Here is an 18,952-nt window from a genome sequence, read left to right on the forward strand (position 1 = left end):
ACTCATGTCGAACTTGAGTTACTCCTCCGACGGCCCCGGACTGACCACGGTACGTTTGACTTCCTAGTACTCTCTTCCATTACTGACGAAAGCGCGTCCACAGCAGACCGGAGAAGAGGCGCACCGACTTGGCCTTGGGCATCCTTGTGGTGCGTGCGTGAGAAGGGAGAGACCCATTGATATTCGTTGATAGAGTATCCCCGGTCCCCGAGGAGGATGCTCAGCGGCAACCTAAACATGCTTGGGATACGTCAGTATGAGACGGTTACGAGGGAGAAGCACTCGAAGAACATACTTCGCAAACCAAGCAGGCCGCCACACAAGCTCCAACTGTCAGTGCGACAAGTACCGGTGCGGATGGGGTCCGAGGAGAACATGTTTGGCAGGTCGAGGTGATCTATCATGACACGGCGGGCAATGATAAGCTAAAGTGAGTGTTCGGTATGCATTCGATACGGTAAGTACAGTACTACAACTGCTAGCAGGAGTACAGCAACGTTAATTGGACAACAACAGCGCGACGACGATAACAAAGACAGCGTGATATAGATACAGCGTGGGAGATAGTCGAGAGTCCATCAAGGCTCGGCTTCGTGCTTCTTCTTCCAGTTACACAAACGTTACAACATTCTCCCCTGCCGGCGGCTACGTCAGAACATAGAAGCGCTTGCCCCGTCAACACACGCACCTTTACACAATAGATCACATGCTGGTCGTTGCCTTATGTCGTGGATAAGCGTGGATGAGGTGCGTTCAAAGTTCACCACCGAGACTTCGGGGCGTCTGCCTTCTTCTTCCAATTCTTGCGCTTCGGTTTCTGGTTCTTCTGCGGCTGGCTCGACGCTGGCGCACGCTCTGGTGCGGGAGACGCATTGCGCGAGCGAGGCGGGGTGGAACGGTTATGGGGTTTGGCGCGAGCCGCATTCGCAGGCACGGCAGAGGGTGGGTGGAGGGAGTCGACGTACACGTCTGCGAAGTTCCGGAACACGCACGTCTCCTGGTTCTGATCGTCGTACTCCGCCAGCGTCGCCCACACGCAATGCCAGCCGGCTTCCTCGACGAACTTGACAGCGAACGCGGCGTGCTTCTGCGTCCAGCGCGACTCACGCGCACCTTTGCCCTTCCCCGGCCCGCCCGCCGGACTCCCGCTCCCTCCCCCACCTTGCACCTGGAACGCCTTGTCCGCAAGCGTGACCATCGCTGCATGCTTCACGGTGAGCTTGACGTCCACCGCGCCCGCGACGGGGTTCAGCACGGGCGAGTCACTCTCCAGCTTCTTGGGAATTCCGCGGAAGTGCGGGTCGTAGCCGACGACGCGCACCTGATACGACGCACCATCCGCGAAGTGCAGGGTGACGGTCGGGTGCGCGCGCGAGCGACGTACACAGGTGAGAGTCTTGCCGACGAGCATGGAGGGGTCGACGCCTAGGCCGGCCTCGCCCTGTCGCTCGGGCTGGGGTCGCTCGCCCGGTGAGGCCTTAGAGCGGTATGCGCGCGGGTTGCCATTTGGCAACGTGGGCGAGATGGGTGACGACGGAGGCTTGACAGAGAATGGGGAAGGTGGGGTGGTTCCTGGGGACGTTGAGGGCGACGATGGGTAAGATGAGGAGGAGTCGGTGCGTGCGTAGCGGGAGCTGCCGCTCAGACTGGGGCTGCTGTAGGATGACATACTCTGATGCTGTCCGGGCCGGATATGGCCATAGATCGTTTGTGTGTGTATGGCCGGGCGCAGTAGTGTGCCAAAGAGGGAAGGCAGGTAGGATTGTGATGTGCAGCGAGGGGGCGAGTGATAGCAGGAGATGGTGGGGGTGAGAAGCACGGAGCGCATGGCACTAGCCACCACCCCGCCCCGTGGCCGCCCATACGGCCAAACTCCGCCAAACACGGCGCGATAGCCGACGGCTGCTGTCCCATTGTCACGCCCCCGACATTGACCGCGAACAATGGCCGCGCGAACTCCGCATCGCTCTCAATTCAACCTCAGCATAGCTGAATAGGAGGTCATTCATCTGGCGCATTTGTCACTGGTCTAGAATACGGTAGATTTCAAGTAGATGTTGGAGTTACCGAGTTGTTGTTTGCGTGATGCTAGTCCAGTTACTGATAGAACTGGACAAACCCATTAAGTTCCTCCAGAATAATTCCGTACGCTACAAGATAAACACATTTGCTCAAATTCTGTCCAATGCTACATATGTATTGAATGGGGTCGCTGCGACAGCTTACCGTCCGAGTGTTATGTTGCTGTGTCCGATGAGAGGCAGAACTAGGAAGTACGCGAAGGCGTTGCTTCAGTTCAGGAATATGCTGCTCTAAGTTCAAGGTGGTAGAGTTATATGAAGTGCCAGTTAGCGTTGTGGCTCTTCCAGGCTCGTTCGTCTCAGCAACCTCGCGACGCGCTCATTTATTCGCGTCCAAGTCACGAGACAGTCACCTGACCGTGTACATAGAAGCACACGAATCGCGATGAGACGAGGCAGCTCTGCAAGTGAGGTTCGAGGAAGAGTGGGACGACTATCTGCGTTGGGAAGGACGCCCGCGCTGTATTCACTCAGAGTAAGAGGCCAAGGATGAAGTTTGTCTCTTTGCTATCGTTACATGGACCTGATTTTCTACCGTGAAGGTCGCCTGCATCAGGCAAGCAGGTAGCTCGTGAAGAGCAGCTTTAGTATCAAGCCGAGCTCAGAAACCTGAATGAAAAGCAACATGTTAGCGTATGACCTCATACCCAATCACAACACTCACCATTAGGCGCAAAGCCCATGCGCTGTCCTCCGACGTCCCACACCGAGTAGTAGTGCTTCAGCACCGACCCGCCGACGAGCTCGAGCCCATCGAACGCGTTGATAAGCGTCTGGCACGTTGTCGGGTCGCTCGCGAACGGGCCCACGTTCAGCTCCGAGCTCGGGATCGTCAGGTTGAACGGCTTCCCGGCCTGTGACGTGAAGGTGAGGTCGATCGTCGCGGGCAGCCCGGCGATCTTCGAGCACGGAAGACCGTACGCGCCGGGCTCGGCGGAGAAGGGCTTAATCAGGGGCGAGATGAGCGCGTACATCGCCTGTGTGCATTAGAGAAGGGGGTCAGCGCGTGCTGTGGACGATGTGGGGTGCGGGAGAGCTGACGTTGGTCGTTTGGGTGTCGAAGAGGATGTTGCTCGTGCCGCTGTCGAATATGATGCTGCGGGTCTTCTTGAGCAGCGTGGTCGTCTTTCCGTTCACAGAGATCTGGGAGGACGTGACCTCCCAGTCGCCCTCGCCGGTCTGGTCGGCGAAGACGAGGTCGCCCTTGAACTTGGTGTTGTCGATACCACCAATCAGCAGCTCCGCGTTGCCGACCGCGTTCGGGGTCAGGAACATGCTGAAGAGAGCTGCACCCGTTGCTTGTTAGCAACGTTTCGAGCGAATGTCGTGATGGTATTGCTCACAAGGAAGACCCGCACGGATAAGTGCGGCGAAGAAGCCCTCAGCTGAGGAGCCCATACCCTGGATGCCGAGGAAGGGGTCGATGTTGAACTTTGGTGTTTGCTTGGTGATCGTGAAGAGTGACACCGCCTTGGCAGCGACGCCGCCAACGGTGACAGTGTCCGTACCACTGCGAACGGTGAGCACGTAGTCGTTGTTGACGACGGGGTCTACGCCGACACCAGTCGCAAAGTCAAGAGTCGATGTGCGCGAGCCCTGCACAAAGGTGGTGCTCTTGGAAATGTCGAACTTGTTCTTTTGCGTGCAGGACGTGCAATCCGTGGCTGGCTCATGTGGTCAGGTTGGGACAACGACGAGCGATGTGCACACGACAGCTTACTGGCAAACTCGAGACTCTGCGAGCCGGTGTCGAATACGACACTCACATCTTGCGGGGGAGTGCCCACTGTGATGCATCAAATCAGGGGTCGATCCCGGATATTCAGTGTGGCCCGGATGCTCACCGGAGATGTTGCCGAACCACTGCAAGTCCGTTCCCAGGAAGAAGTCGTCAAGAGGGACGCCAATGGCGGCCGTGGCGCGCTTGCGCAACGCGCTCACATGTCCCTTGGGGGTCTTGCGAGACTGCAGGTCGATCTTGTGAGGCCTGATCTGCATGGGCTCAGGCGAGGCGGCGACCTCGGACGACGCAGCGAGGGCAAGAAGCCCGAGGGAGATGGCGGAGAGCATCCTTGACGAACCTCGGGGTGGGGAGGGGATATGGCAGAGTTCCTGGGACGGTACCGCGCCATCATAGGGACCCTTTATACCCGTGGCCAGGGCGGTAAGTACGCGACGTCTCAGAAGACATGTGGGGCCGAGATGGGATATCTGGAGCTCGCAAGTGCCGCCGGGAGAAGCTGATAGGACTGATGTCGGGCAGCTGAGCGCGACCAGATGGGTGGTTTGGGGGAGAGTGTTGCACGGTGCGCTGACGACCGCATGGGCGGGAAGGAGAGACACGCGTGTGTGGGCAGACCACTATTCTTGCGAGGACGACCGTGTGGACCGAGGAAGCCAGAAATCGGAAGACCGATACTGCCGCGAGTGCATTCGCGGCAATTCCTCTCCGCAAACGCCATGTCCACACAATTGCGGCGTGTGCTCTCCAGGTCGAGCTTCACGTCGAGGCTGTATGCATCTCTCAAAGCCAAGCGCGTCCATGTGGAGACGGAGAGGTCGATGGTTCTTAGGCGCTTGCATCACGCGTTCGTCGATCAGCGACTCGCTCAACACCGCCCCGCCGCGAGCGGTATCGACGCGACCACCATCGTCCAGTCGTCCCCAACGCATTCCGACTCGACATCTTGGCACTCCCTACTTTGATTACCCCGCGAAGAACACATCATGGGTAAGCATGCCTCAGCCACATGGCCTGTCATCTCGCTCACCACCGCGGACACGCACAGCCTCATCCGAGCAAGTCGAGCTGAACGCGCCGCATACACCCACCGAGAAGGCCTTTGAGGCCTTCGAGGTCGTTCAACACAAGATCAAGGCCGAGATCCTCAAGTCGCGCCACGACTGGGACATACACGAGCCTCGCATGTGGTCCCGCGCTGCCGGTATCTCCAATGAGGACCTCGTCAACTTCACGATCCGCGGAGACCTCGTCGAGTGCCGCAGCGGCCCGACGTCTTATGGAACCATCATTCTGGGGAAGATCAAGCTCCCTGCTGTGAATGACGAAGAGGGACAGGGGTATATCCATGTCCGGTGCGTCCGTCCTTCCTGTGTCTGCAGCCAGGTCGCTGACCCATCGCGTTCCGTAGCATCCACGACCCGCCGAACAGGGTGAGCGGCCATGATCTGTTTTTCGTGTTAATGTACCTCATTGCGATCCCCAGGGTACTGATGATGTGGTGTTCCACTCCCTGTTCACGGACGAAGGCAATCGCGACGAGGAAGGTCGCCCCACTACCTGGCGCGCGATCCAGGGGCGCGATACCCCCCTGGAGTTCTTCAACGAGTAGAAGATAATCGACGGGGATGTATGAAGTTTGGAAAGTCTAAAGAAGGTGTATGTTCGCGGAGAAGTACTGTATACCCACGATAAAGAAGCAAATGTACCAGCTGTGAGTGCGTTTGTCGATATATCGCCCCACACTCCAGTGCCGGGTGACTTCAGAGTATGTAACTGACACAGTTCCATAGATCTATCAAATCAATTACACAAACTATGCACACTCTCATCGTGGCCGACGCACCAGACCTGCAGGCCCGGCGAACTAACGCGCGCAAATGATGCACTCTACGACCCTGCTCAAGCCATCATCGACTTTACCCTGCGTGTAGTGTGCTCTGGCGCCTTTGCTTTGCCCTTTGCCGCAAGGGCCATCCGTGGATTCATACGGCAGATGGCTGTACGGTATACATATCCGTGGAAAGAGGTACGTTAATTCAGCCTACCCGCTTCGTGGTGAGATTCCGCGATCGCACTCAGCTGCACAGAGACTCTCCTCTATTTGGCGTGGGGACGGAACCCCGTAGCGCAGTCGGATATCGTCCGGGATGTCGTCAGTCTCCTGGACGAAACGCTAGTATCTGACCCATATCGGCCGACTGGCGCGCAGTGCTACCCGTCTATCTAGGAACTACCTCGGCGCAGCGTCCGACTTGGGATCGATAGATCCGCTGCTCAATTCCTCGGCGCAGTAATCGGCTCCAATATCACTTCCAATCGTCATCGCGACCGCCACGGCAGCGCCTCACTACCAGTCGAGTAAGGCGCATAGAAGTTGCGGCCTGCAGGTCTAGTCCGGAATCTGTGTCGGATGAGCCTTGGCAGGGTATCGTGGACGTCATAGTAGACGTATTCGCCGCGAATACGGCACTCTGACCACCAGTCAGTCGCGCTTCTCTTCCCAACTCATACTCATGCCGATACACAGATACCCCGGATGCACTAAAGCCCGTACGTGCGGGCCTGGTGAATGCCTGGTGACCCGCACTTGCTGCTGCGTCCGTAACCGGGAACCTTCCGGCGGGATTGGTGCACACCTCCTTGCCGAGTTATCTCACATCTAACCCTACGGCTGTCCGATTCGGATGACACTCAGTCGCAGTTTGTTACGTCGGTGCGACCATCGTGAGACCATTTCTGCCATCAACTCTGCCGTGCGGATGAATGCACATAGCGATGTCGGCGAAGGGCCGGTGGGGAGGTCAGGATTCACTGTCCCCCACTGTAAAATCCGTACGTCAAACCTTCGTCTCGAGTTTGTGTGACACCTAATACGTGTTCCGCTTTCTTTTAGAGTGACTGGGCTAGCAAATGCTGATCATCACCACTGCCGAACCCTGGTCGCGACTGCCAGGCTTCCCAGCCATCCGAGGGGAACTTGTCTGACTCTCCCAGCTCGCGGACTTGGCCCCGCATTGGTTCCCATGGACGCCTCGGGAATGTCACTCCGTGGCTTCCTGGTCTCCCTGCACATCGCTTGGACTCGGGACCACCGTAATACCTCTAAACTCGACCTAGGCCAAGTTCCGGAGCGGCAAGATGAAGACGGCGGGATATCCCCTTCGAAACCCTCGCAAGACTATTCTCCCCCAACGGCACGGCGGCGTTTAGTCGCAGCATCCGCTCGATGCACTGGTTGGACCCGGAGACCGCCGCGCCCTGCTCTGCAGCGCGAGTGCCGGGTATCACCCGCAGACACAGGTCTATACGGCGTCCAGCTAGTCCCAAATTGGTCGTCACCTCTATACGTTGCAAAGCGCGGGCTCAAGGCGCAGGGAGGTCCTCTACTTCGGGGCGAGCTTCAGCGAAGTGAGCCCGACGCCGCAAGCGTTCCCGTGAGCCTACGCACGTCCCTGAACTGGCGCGGGTCCGCTGCTCAAACGTTCCGTCGGGGCCGGAGTGGGACGAAGTCACTCAGTACTCATGGCGGACACGTACTCTGTGTGCGCGGTGGGCTGGGTCGTAGCCTCGATTTTTCTTTCGTGGATCCTCGTGCATCGTTTGTAGACGGTGTGGCGCCGAATACCAAAGGTTTGGGGAGCAGCAAGGACTCAGCGAGAGACGGCGTGGCTCATCCGAGGGGTTGTACCGTCCGAGAACGATGTAAGGGGAGACGGTCGACCACGACGATGCAAAGTCACCTGACACGGCAGCGCCGAGGGGCACCACCATCGTCCGAACCCCGGCAGGAGCCCACCATGGCTCCCTGCATCTCCCTTGCCACTCGTCCTCATCCTTCACCGTTCATGATAACCCATCCTGTCTATTGGGGTGGCCATATGCCACTCCGCAACCACCCAACACCGCTATGGGGATGCAACGCTGATATATATTACTCGGTGTCTCACGCACCGGAACCCGAGTTGGTCAGCCGTGACGCCTATTGTATGACCTTCGTCGTACTCGCCAGCCAGGACACCGACCGGATTTTTCGACCTCGGATTTCGGGCAGACTTCCTTGATGGTTCCATCTACAAATGGTGCTGGCGGTTCCCTTGCCACCTCTGCTTGTCCGGTCGAAAGCGATGCCGAAGAAAGAAAAGGTCAGTGTGACTTCCCAGTCTCATTCCTCTCTTCTGTCTCATCTAAAACCTTGTTGTAGGCTCGTGCATGTCTTGGGCCCTTGTTGTAATCTCCGGTCCCTCCAGCGTGGTAATCGCCGCCGTTAACAGAGGCTACATGCTCGCCCAGCTACTTACAGATTCCGCCTCTGCCATCAAGTGTCCTGTGTGCCATACCCGGAGCTCTGCCCTCGCTATGCCGCGCTTGGCCGCGCTGTGGACATGTTCTGTGCATCGATTATCCCCGTTACAGGGCACAAGCAATTCCGCACCTGTTCTTCGAGCCCCTCCCTCCCCTCTCGTTCCGCCGACTCGGACAGGACGTCGCAATTTGACAATTTCCAACAGCGGCCACAAAGCCGGCCTGGCAATGGATGGCCTACCACCGACTTCACATTTTACACAGCCATACAGCCGGCCGGGAACGGTGCGAAGGTCGTGCACCAGCACACCGGTGTATGTTTGGTCGCAGCTGCGTCTTCGTCGCCTTCATATCGGGCAGACCATTTCGGACGAGCAGTTGATGGTAGCCGTCTTGTAGTAATTTGTAGTAATTCGCGATATATCTCAAGTAGCAATGCAACACATCTGGAAATAACATGACTCTTGTCTCCTCAATGTAATGCATCCCACCTTCTTTCTACCACGCCCGAAACGCAACTCGTCGTGCACTCCACCGCCCTCTGGGCCATGCAGGACGCGTCGTTCGGATGTCAGACGGCTCTGCAGAGGAACAGACCTTCACCGGCAGACCAGAGACTCAAACTCACCGTGATTGGGATGACGTGTAGCGGACTCGTGCGGGTACCCCTGGACTGCATCCTTCGGTTTAGTTGGCTTGGCAAAATTTCACTATGTTATTCGTCCGGCCTCCTTCGAATGGAAGACGCGAGGGCAAAAGCCCCGAGAAAGCACTGCGGTCGCATTCACAGTAGTCCGATGGCAAGCTATGGGCGTGCTGAGGACTTCAAGTTTAGACATTTGATGTGCAAAAGAACCACGTTTTGTCATACCGCGTTATGCTTGTCGATCGACTGACACAGTTTGTTGACCTCTTCATGCTTGCAGTAACTAGAGGGCGGCTACTATCCCTCGGATCTGCGTGCGGTTTTATATGTCTGAGTTCTATTGCTGCGCTATGAGTCAATAGCCATTGAACAAGCAATAGCTAGAAACTCACAGCACACCAACGCAGTACCGAGAGGCATAGGTCCCTACAAATCCGAGCGCACCTTGTCCGAATTGCCGAGCTGTAGGAGCCAAATGTTAGTCAATGTCCATGGGCTTAAACCTGTAGTACACCAACAAACATAAGTGGTTCAAAGATCAATGCACGACCACGCACCTCATCCGGCTCTTCGAGCCACGGCCTAACTTCCAAGACCGCGGAGTTGCCTCGGACCGTATTGAGAGCCGGCAGGAGATCGAATTTGCCAACGCGAATGGGCTTTCATACGGTGACCGGTGCCCCTACACCCGGGTACATTCGAGAGATGCGACGAACGCGCAGCTTTGGTGGAGTTGTTGTCAAGAAAGATATACACAAAGCAATGAGTACATACTTGTAGAACATCGCATGGATGACGCGAGAACGAGGATGCCGGGCGCCCGCCGCCGACGCGTCGGGAGCTACATATCACGCTCCTCGCGCTTGAATACACGCGCGCACAACTTGTGCTCCTCCACCCATCATGCCTTCACTCGCTCTCGCCCGCGCAGCCAACGCTGCCTTCTCTCCTGCTTACTTCCCTGTAGCCGTCTTCGTCGGCGGGACATCTGGTATCGGCAAGGCCACCGCGGAGGCCTTCGCGTGGTACACCAAGGGCAATGCACACATCGTCATCGTCGGCCGCAACAAGGCCGCGGCCGACGCCGTCATCGCGTCGTTCCCCAAACCCACCGTGCCCGAGGCGAAGCACGAGTTCGTCGCGTGCGACGTCTCGCTCATGAAGAACATCCAGGCGACGACCGCCTCGCTCCTCACGCGCCTCCCAAAGATCAACTTCCTCGTCCTCTCCTGTGGTCTCTTCAACTTTAGGGGCCGGGACGACACCGAGGAGGGCATTGACCGCCGGCTGGGCCTGCACTACTACGCGAGGTGGAAGTTCATCTACGACCTTCTGCCGCTGCTCCATAAGGCGAAGGATGCGGGCGAGGACGCGAAGGCCATGTCCGTGCTCGCGCCGGGCGACGGCAGACCCGTCGACTTGGACGACCTGGGGCTCAAGAAGGCGTACTCGTTCCCTAAAGCTGGCGTGGCGTCCCCCACATACACAGACTTGGCGATGGAGGTGCGTCCTAACTCCTATTCGCGTATTGCGTCGCCGCTCACTCCTCCTTGCGACAGGCCTATGCGGAACAGAACCCAGGCATCTCCTTCGTCCATATCCACCCTGGCGTCGTGCGCACGCCACTCCTGCAGACTAGCCACCCCATCCTGCGCGTGCTCAACCCGCTGACAAACGCGCTCTTCTACCCCATCTCCAACTCGCCCGAGGACTGCGCGGAGCACATCCTTTACGGCCTCCTCGAGAGCGGTCCGGGCCTATCCCGCCGGAACAGCAAGGGCGACGACATTGGCAGGACAGGCTTCCACGGCGACAACGATGCGAAGACGCGCGTTTGGGAGCACACAAAGGCAGAAATGGAACGCGCTCTCGCCATCCCCGCCAAGTCGTCATAAGCGACTTCGCGATATTGGACCCCTGTTCGCTGACTGTGTACTTTAGTATAGTAGGCCGTAGTGCCGTTCATTTCTCGGAACTTGTAATAATGTGTGGATTTGAATCATTCAACTACTGCTAGTACTATGTGTGCTCGTCGCCCCCAGTCGGGCACCCACAACAGATAGACAGGCCAGTCTCGTCGCAGCGAGGGCACTGTCGCAGCCAACTGTTGAAAGGAGGGGTGCGATCGGTATGTCCGGGCTTGGTGCGTTTAACAGCTTCCGGGGCATATCGATGGCTCATTACGACACACACGGCGACCTCTGGCAGCATTCAGGTAGAAAGGCCTGTTGATCGTGTAGTCAGTTTCGATACTAGGTCTGGGTTCCAAACTGACAGAATTGCACTCTGACCTATCGCAGACCACATGTGTTCTAAGCTTGAAGTCATCGCCCTTCCATAGCATCCACGTTGTCCAACTTGAGCATTGACCTCGTGAACATATACAGGCACGTTTCGCGTACGTGAGTTGCGCACAGACGAGCCCCGACGATGACTCGATCGCCACAGCATTCTATGCATGCTGTAACAGGATCCCAGGACGTGCAGGCGCACCTTATATCACTGCATCCAGATCCGATACGCCCATCTGCAGAAGGGCATCGCACTGCCTCCTATGCTGCCCCATATACAGCGAGGCAAACGAGGCCCAGAACTAGCGGCCCACGCGTGAGTCGTCGTCGGAGCATGGAAGCCTCCTGCCTTCCAATCGATACCAGTTACAGCATACGCGTACTAGCCAACCGTCGCAGACCCAGGATGTGGGGACAATGCAGCCGTTCGATGTACGGATATCGATCGCGATCGGAAGTACTGTCGTCCCCCATCGCGTGCGCGTTACAGCAGCGGCTTGCCTTGTCCCGCGTCGGGTGCGCTTGCGCACTCCGACCTGGTCCTAGGGTTTCCGTCCCGGGCGGCGGGGCGCTGGCGCGTGGGGTGCTCGCGATACACGAAGCGAGATCCCGGGGAGGCCGCGCTGAGATCGTACGGAGGGGCGCGGGGTCCAGTGGCGTGGTCGCGTGGCGAGGCGTGGTTGTGGGGGCGCATGGGTGGATGTGGACGCATCGGCGGCGGAGCGCACTGCCGCGGCACATGACGCTCGGGAGTGGCGTGGTGGCCAGAATCCGGATACACCGGCGGTGCGTGGGGGATGAGTCAGAGGGCGGGGACGGCGGAGAGACGTCCTCGGAGATGAGACCGCGAAGCAGATGGTTGAGTTGCCTTGGGAGAGCAGAAGGAGAGCAGAAGGAGAAGAGCGACTTCGTTCGACGCGATGGACTCCCGGCCAATCCGCTGCTGCGTCACCGGGACGTTCACCTGCGTCGCGGGGCTGACTGCGTGAGATGTACGACACCGAGCAGCGTGGATGGGCACAGCGACGAATATGACGGGACTATGAATCTAGAGGATACGGCCGCGTCAGTCCACGTACTGTCAACAAGAAGCCAGATAAGACGGGTTCCACTTCTTTGAGGATACGATGATTGGTGGTTGCAGATAGAACTCAACCACGCACGCCCAAGATATCAGAACCTATTATGACCTCGACAGTCGTGTATGCTGTTATACGGTTATGCGGATGAGGGACTCGCCTTGTGATGTCGCCCTGAAACACTCGGTTTGAGCGGTGGGAGTAGAACCACTCGTGCAAAGCCCGCGGCCCAGGGGTGGACATACAGAGACAATGAAAGTAATTAACACTTCGCAACAGCTGACGAGTACACGTACCTTCGCCGAACGTTGCGTGTTGCGCGCGCGCGTCGCTGTTCTCAACAAAACCTTCATATCCGCGCAAGCAGAGCCTTCGTGCGAGTGCGCTTCTAACATGCTCGGGACCAAGTCCGCGGTTGCCGCCTGGCCAGAGCTATCGCTCTCGGATCGCGCGAGCCACGGGGTCCCATATGTACACCAACACAGATGAGGGTGAGTCTTGCCATCGCGCATGCCGCGCGCGAGCTTCAGCACACGGCCGCACGAAGACTTGATGAAGGCGCGCCTCCAACGGGAGTCCTTCATCGACACCATTCCGATCCACACAGGTCTCCAAGTCCCAGTGCACGCGCGCGCGTCGTGAGGGCCGCCCCGGAACGCGTCCGCATCCAGAGAACGCGGGACGCGACCAGGAGCAGGCCATCGTGCCATGGACGGGCCCGTCGGCCAGCGGACGCGCCACGTAGAGCGTCAGGACCAGGGGCCGGCATCGCAAGCGACAGCGTAGCCCCCCAGATCCCAGCTCGTCCGTCCGCGCCTCGCCGCCCGACTGCGGATCCTCGTCCTCGACGCGCGCCGCCGCCGCTCGCGCGGGGGCGGGGGCGGGAGACCTGGTACGAGACACGGTGAGTGAGTATACGCGCGCATACAGGGGTGCATAGTAGGGAAGCTCATCATATCTATGTACACGGGGGTGTGAGTACAAGTGTCTGCAAGGAAACGCGGGCCACAAAAAAGACAAGTAAGGGGAGACGGCAAATCACTGACAGTATCACGGGCCGCCGCGTCGCAGCGTGTCGCGTTTGAGGAGCCCCGGGCGTTGCGTGTTGATTAGGGGGGGCGGACGCCGGAGCTCGGACGGCGCGGACGCGCGCGAGTGCGGGGGCCCAACAGCGAGTTGTGGGTAAACGACAATGAACAGGACAGATGATACACGAGCATATATGAGTACCGAGGAAGAGATCAGAAGTAGAGAAAACCGGGAGCGGTGTGAAGAGATCCGAGCCACAAAATCGGGCGCGTCCCCCTCTCCCCCCTTTCCCCGCAGGGGACTAGGAGGACAGGAAGCGCAAATAGGTTAGCGAGAGCCAAAGCCGAGCACGCCCGGACACTGTTCAGAAAGGGGGAAAGCCTCCGCGAACGAGGGGAGCGTCGTCGATGTCATCGTCGCCGGGGGTGGTGTCGTCTTAGTCGTTGAGACGCCGAAGACTCGCCCGGTTGCGCTGAACGCCGCATTCTCGTTCTCCGCCATGCCAGATTCAAGAGCATACGAGGAATGAACGTGATTATTATAGTGTGTTTGGGAGAAATTGAAGTTGAGGTGGCTAGCCGCGCGGTACGGGTTCGCCGGGTCCGCAGGAGGGAACATCGCCGAGCTGGCGACCCAAGGTCCACACGAAGAGGGGGTGGCCGAAGAAGCGTAGGAGAGCGCCGGAGTCGGAAGGTCGATGAACATCGACATCTGGATCGTGCGCTCCTCGGAGCCATCAGACGAAGACGACGCGGTCGACATCGGCGAGTAAGACAACGTCGGCGTGGACAGCGACGGCGACACCTCGACTTGGGGCTCCACGTCCATCGAGAACGTGGGGTCGTAGCCCTGTCCAGGTGCCGGCCGTGCGTCATAGCACGCCGCAATATCATCCAACCGGCCACGGAGCGCGAGGAAGGGGTCCGCAGGCGCAGCAAACCCGTCCGACGCGATAGCGGGGACTGTCGCGCTGCGCCTGATGGTCCGCGTGGTCCTTGGGGTGGCGCGAGGAGTGGGGATGCTAGCGAAGGTCTGCGAAGGTGTCCACCGCTGGGCGTCCATGCCCGCAGTCGCGCTAGCCGCCCACGCCGCAGTAGAGGCCGAGCTACAAGTACGAGTCGAGGCAGCGAGCAGGTCGCCATCGCTCCTGGTGCGCGAGAAGACACGACTGTTGCCCGACTCAGACCCGGTCGTCGCCGTGCTAGGCAGCTTCCCGACCCAAAGACGCCATTCGAGTGCTTCGCCGACGGCGCGTTCGCACCTGCCGATCTCACGCGGAGGAAGGCCAGCGAGCTTCGCCCAGGCCCGGTTCGAGTAGGAGCGATCTTGCATGAACTTCGACGCGAGGATCAGGCAGGCGAGGAACGTCCGGCGCGGACAGCAGAGAGGAGATGGGAGCGGAGGTAGGGGAGCTAGAGGGGGAGACGGTTCCTTGCTGCGTGCTACAGCAGGAACCGAGGGAAGGGGAATGTCTGCACCGGTGTCGTTCGCAAGGTAGGTGTCGTCCACTCGAATGGTGTCCAAGGTAGGTCCGGCGGTCTTCTCGGGTGCGTCAGTGAAAGATCCGTCTGCGAGCTCATCACGCGAGTCGTCGTCGAAGACGCCTTGCACGATCCGGGGCTCAGCTTCGGGTTCCGCGTGACGATCCGACGTTGGGTCGGCCTTCTCCTGGCGGAGCAGCTCCGGTACCTTCGCCCGGACAGCTTCCAGGTAACAGAGCGCAGTCTGGAGCACGCCGGTGGAGGTCCGGGACCGGCGAAGAACCTCATGCACGAAGCCCTTGATCGGAATAAGGTTGCTGCCTCCGGAGCTTTCGGGCGCTTGAGTGTATGACTCGCACCCGTCCGCGGGCGGAGATGGCGACGGTCGGGTCGTGGGAGACACGGGCGACGGGAGCTGCGTGTTGCGGGTGCCGAAGAGCTTCGAGAATCCGGCGGCCATCAGCGGGGGGGAGGGGGACGGCTCAGAGAGGGGCGTCGGCGTCGGCGGTTCGGGCTGCGCGCACAGTGACTCGCGGCCGCATGCGGTGAAGACGATCGGGATGTCGTCGGGATGCCAGGTATCGCAAAGAGATTTGACAGCCTGATCTGGGAACACACGCAAAATGAGCATGCGAGTCACCGAACGGGCGCTTTTGCGAGGATATTGCAATCCACGAGCGGTCTCCCACCGAGCCTCCCGAGCATCATGTACAAGCACGAGCGGCCGGGGGCGGTACGTAATGGGCATATAGTAGGTGGGGGAGAAGGAAGTAGTACGTGCAGTAGAAGCCGAGTGGCGCGAATTAGCAAATAGACTCACCGACAAGTTTCGCGGCGTATTTTGTCTTCTGCGCATCGCGCAGAGGATTGGCTGCCGGGAGGTGTTGGGTGAGGAATTTGAGGTGTTCGGAATCCGAGAGAGGGTGGAGATGAATTGAGGCTGGCGATGCGGAGGCTATAGAGGAGGCGGGCGTGTGTAGATAGACGGCGGGAGAGGCTTTTGGGACTGCTGAAAGAGAAACTTGAGAAGCATAGGGTTGCCAGCGGGGCCTGGCGCGTGACGCGCCAGGACCGCGATGGGGAAGCGAGTGGGAAACTGCATGGATGTTCATTGTCGGAACCACAGACGGAGTGGGGGTGCGTGATAAGCCAGAGACGGGACGGAAGGATTAAAATTCAGATAGAAGTAGCATGGGCAAGCAGAGAGGAAGACTGGGTGATAAAGATACTAGAATCCGAAGCGAGACGGGCCTTGGAGGAGGAGACGGGGGACGGTTCGGGGTATCTGGCGACGAGGCGCATAGAGCACATTTCGGTTGATTGGAGTTAGGGCGGAAAGTCCGTAGTCGGAGACTAAGGACGATCCGGGATGAGAGCTCGTTGCCTAGAACAGCACGGGCTCTAAAGCGCTTGGGATGTGTTGGAGATGGGGAGGCAGCAGGGGGCAGCAGGCGACAGATGTGTCGTCGAGGCGGGAGAGATAGGGCGGAGGCGTTATAAGGGGCGTTGGGAGAGTCAGCTGGAGGAGCGCAGAGTCAAATCGCCATATCGAGTCGTCGACAGCCACACGCAAACACCGCCAAACAGAGCGCCCGCTGGAGTCACGGTGACCGGCCCTCCTCCTCCCCCCGGATCTCCTCTCCCACTCGTACAGCTCCTCCCAGGCTATGTCCTCCTCCCTGCTGCGCACGGCTGTATACCTCACACTTCCCTGCGCATCCCCGCTCTGCCCGCGACCCACCCGCTGCTGCTCCATCACCGCCTGCCGACCTGCGAGCGGACCGACTCACGCCCATTTTTCCGCATGACTCACGTCGACTTCGAAATGCACGCTCCGAGACGTGATCCCCTCGGGCTGCGCTCGTCCGCCGCACCCCTCTATCTGTCTCCTGCGTTGTTCCCGTGTGTCTGGTTCGTTCACAGTGTCAATCGCCACCCTAGGTCACAGAAGCACGCCCTGTATCAGTCCCGCCTTGAATGGGACGCCCTCGCCCGGCCAACCATCTTCCCTTGATGACATATCGTCTACTACGGTTACCATACATTCATCCACTTATAAACGCTCAGCACTACGCACATTCGGATTAGAACAGCGGAAGCGCGTACGTCTATTCTCAGCCTATCGCCTGCTCCTCGCCATCCTACTCTCCATATGAACAGTTCCCTGATTCACGTTCCGCAGTGCGCTGCACTGCTCGTCCGTTATCACGACGACTGCGTCCGCATTCATCCATCCTTAAAGCACACAGCATCTGTGCTTCTTCAGGTATACAGCTGTCCAGCCGGTCTGATTCGCCGCCGCAAGTGGGCCTCTACACCGCCATGATTCTGGCATGTAGATGTAACCTGGATTTGGCATGTGTCCCACCGAGCGCCGGCACCCGACCACTACCTGGTAGCCAGTCAAAATCCAGAAAATTACCGGAAATAGATCTGTCGTGGGTCCAGTTACGGGCCGTCGTCACCTGTCAAATGCGTGCTGGAGTCAGTCGTAGCCGGTCACTACATGTTGGTGCAGCACGATGTCAGCAAAAACTCGCCCGAGCGTCCATGAGTTGCTGAACCTATATATCACGTATTTTGCAGCTCAGATCGGCCTTGGAAGCAGGTGCACGTAGACACGGAATGTACATGATAAACCCACAAGAAGGTGATTGATTCGGTATATAATACATGCGAGCAGAGTGACTACAACGATACGAGCTACTAAATGGGCGCCGATGCCCAGGAGCTACTAAACTGCTTGCAAAAGCGCGCCACAGATGCCAGACGGCCTCGCCGCAAACGTTCACATAGTCCAGGGAGAGGGGCAGTGGACGATAAGTGCTTAATGGCACATTCCCCGAATAACGACACGGCAGCGAGCCGCGGAGCGAACAGCTCGGGAGTCGAACATATGTGCTACGTAGGATCCCCGCACCAAGCGATACGACAGAAGTCGCAGAGCAACAGCTCGGGATGTGAAGAGGACGGGGCGAAGAGGGAGGGGGGCGCGGAAGGCGCGAACATGATGGAAGAGGAAGAGGAGGACGTGGCGATGGGGGGCAGCCCCGTCGCGATACTTGAGTCAGCAGGTTGGGGCTCCGCCTCTATGTTCTCGGAAACAGCCAGAGAGGCTGATGTCAGTGAGACGAGGAAGCGCGTACCAAACGCCCATCTCTGAGAGGAGGGTGCCATTGATACCTGGCGGCCACATATCTCGCAGCTGAGGTTGGCTGGAAAGCTCAGACTGGAATTCTAGCTAGCGCGTAGGTAAATGAAGTATGTCATCCGGGTATGAGACCGGCTGATTAACGCTTGATGCCGCCACATAGCAGGGATATATCTGGCACTTGGCGGTGTAGCATTCAAGTCGCATTCATATCCCGGAAGTTACACGACGATCGGCACCGCGCTCCTCCGCTCTCTATGCAATGTCACTATTGCTCCCGCCGACGTTCGCCACTCTTTCCATGCGATCGCCGTCTATTTGCGCCGAGCTTCCCAGTGTACCCATTGCCCTGCCGGGCCATGCTCTGCGCCCTCCCCTGCCCTCCGCGGCGCAACCGCAAGCAGCGCAATGCAAGCCTCAGCATCCCTGTGCACCGGCAGAAGCTCTCCAGGTCCTGCTCCGTGTAGGCCCTTCGCGAGCACGCCATACGCCTATGACGCCACGCCGTGTATGCATCACGTCCCTATTTAGGCTATGGCTGATCACAGTCTATCACGCTCGCGCGCACGGGGCCGTGGGCGTGCCACCCTTGCAGGACATGTGTGCCGTGTATGTCAATGCCAAATGTCCTGGCATCGTCCGCGCGATGCATCTGCCAAGGACCGCGACTGGTGACTGGGGCTCCCCTTCTTCGCTCCTCCTCAACTGTCGCCCTGCCGCCGCCCCGGATGATGCAGAAGATGGCGTCCCGCGTCCGGAGGCGCTTCGGGCGCGCCGCAGACCGCCCCCGTTCGTGATTCCGCCGCTCGCCATCGCGCGCCCGCGGGATGGAGGTGACTCGTCCTGCAAATGTGTCCGTCGCGGCCGCCGCGCTATCACGATGAGATGTGAACTCGGGCTGTGGGAGCGCAGGACGGGAGATGGGCGCGGGCGTACCGGGCGTTCCTGTGTGGGTGCCAGTGTGCCACCGCCTGTCCGTGTCAGACACGCACTCCCGGAATCAGCAGTATCGTGCAGTAGACCGCTCTCGCGCGTGGTCGCCTGCATGTATCTCGGGCTTCCACGGGCGCGCTGTGCGGCCGGACACAGATGCGTGCGGCGAGAACGCGACCGAGGGAGCGAACGGTTGAACCACGGTGGACGGCTGA

At 59.0% G+C, this 18,952-nt stretch overlaps 5 protein-coding genes across 5 annotated transcripts; 2 read left to right on the forward strand and 3 right to left on the reverse strand.

Moving 5' to 3' along the window:
- Nucleotides 1–434: 434 nt before the first annotated feature.
- TRAVEDRAFT_69347 (uncharacterized protein) lies at nucleotides 435–1,669 on the reverse strand (the record flags this gene model as incomplete). Its single annotated transcript, XM_008036321.1, has 2 exons — nucleotides 435–635; nucleotides 689–1,669. The coding sequence occupies one exon, from the start codon at nucleotides 1,667–1,669 to the stop codon at nucleotides 761–763; it is 909 nt and encodes a 302-aa protein (XP_008034512.1). The 3' UTR covers nucleotides 435–635; nucleotides 689–760.
- Nucleotides 1,670–2,562: 893 nt separating this feature from the next.
- TRAVEDRAFT_69348 (acid protease) lies at nucleotides 2,563–4,167 on the reverse strand. Its single transcript, XM_008036322.1, has 6 exons — nucleotides 3,926–4,167; nucleotides 3,802–3,867; nucleotides 3,425–3,745; nucleotides 3,123–3,367; nucleotides 2,746–3,058; nucleotides 2,563–2,690 (listed from the first exon to the last, which is right to left on the reverse strand). The coding sequence occupies exons 1-6, from the start codon at nucleotides 4,149–4,151 to the stop codon at nucleotides 2,683–2,685; spliced, it is 1,179 nt and encodes a 392-aa protein (XP_008034513.1). The 5' UTR covers nucleotides 4,152–4,167; the 3' UTR covers nucleotides 2,563–2,682.
- Nucleotides 4,168–4,707: 540 nt separating this feature from the next.
- Nucleotides 4,708–5,648, forward strand: TRAVEDRAFT_142067 (uncharacterized protein). Its single transcript, XM_008036323.1, has 5 exons — nucleotides 4,708–4,812; nucleotides 4,871–5,177; nucleotides 5,234–5,255; nucleotides 5,309–5,536; nucleotides 5,616–5,648. Exons 1-4 carry the CDS (start codon nucleotides 4,809–4,811, stop codon nucleotides 5,432–5,434), a joined length of 459 nt encoding a protein of 152 aa, XP_008034514.1. The 5' UTR covers nucleotides 4,708–4,808; the 3' UTR covers nucleotides 5,435–5,536; nucleotides 5,616–5,648.
- Nucleotides 5,649–9,675: 4,027 nt separating this feature from the next.
- On the forward strand, nucleotides 9,676–10,759 carry TRAVEDRAFT_142070 (NAD-P-binding protein; the record flags this gene model as incomplete). Its single annotated transcript, XM_008036324.1, has 2 exons — nucleotides 9,676–10,276; nucleotides 10,333–10,759. Coding segments are annotated over 2 exons (937 nt in total), but the record flags the coding sequence as incomplete, so codon positions are not given.
- Nucleotides 10,760–14,387: 3,628 nt separating this feature from the next.
- Nucleotides 14,388–14,552, reverse strand: TRAVEDRAFT_81426 (uncharacterized protein; the record flags this gene model as incomplete). The annotated part of the gene is made up of 1 exon (XM_008036325.1): nucleotides 14,388–14,552. A coding segment is annotated over one exon (165 nt), but the record flags the coding sequence as incomplete, so codon positions are not given.
- Nucleotides 14,553–18,952: the final 4,400 nt, after the last annotated feature.

The sequence above is a fragment of the Trametes versicolor genome, assembly GCF_000271585.1.
Source record: "Trametes versicolor FP-101664 SS1 unplaced genomic scaffold TRAVEscaffold_2, whole genome shotgun sequence".
Taxonomy (NCBI): domain Eukaryota; kingdom Fungi; phylum Basidiomycota; class Agaricomycetes; order Polyporales; family Polyporaceae; genus Trametes; species Trametes versicolor.

Bases quoted from the DNA above. Each gene is read 5' to 3' on its own strand.
- TRAVEDRAFT_142067 (XM_008036323.1), top strand. The intron at 5,178-5,233 runs GTGCGTCCGTCC...CGCGTTCCGTAG, and splicing joins CAGGGGTATATCCATGTCCG to CATCCACGACCCGCCGAACA. The intron at 5,256-5,308 runs GTGAGCGGCCAT...TGCGATCCCCAG, and splicing joins TCCACGACCCGCCGAACAGG to GGTACTGATGATGTGGTGTT.
- TRAVEDRAFT_69348 (XM_008036322.1), bottom strand. From the start codon at position 4,151: ATGCTCTCCGCCATCTCCCTCGGGCTTCTTGCCCTCGCTGCGTCGTCC. The intron at 3,868-3,925 runs GTGAGCATCCGG...GATGCATCACAG, and splicing joins GTGGTTCGGCAACATCTCCG to TGGGCACTCCCCCGCAAGAT. The intron at 3,368-3,424 runs GTGAGCAATACC...CAACGGGTGCAG, and splicing joins TATCCGTGCGGGTCTTCCTT to CTCTCTTCAGCATGTTCCTG.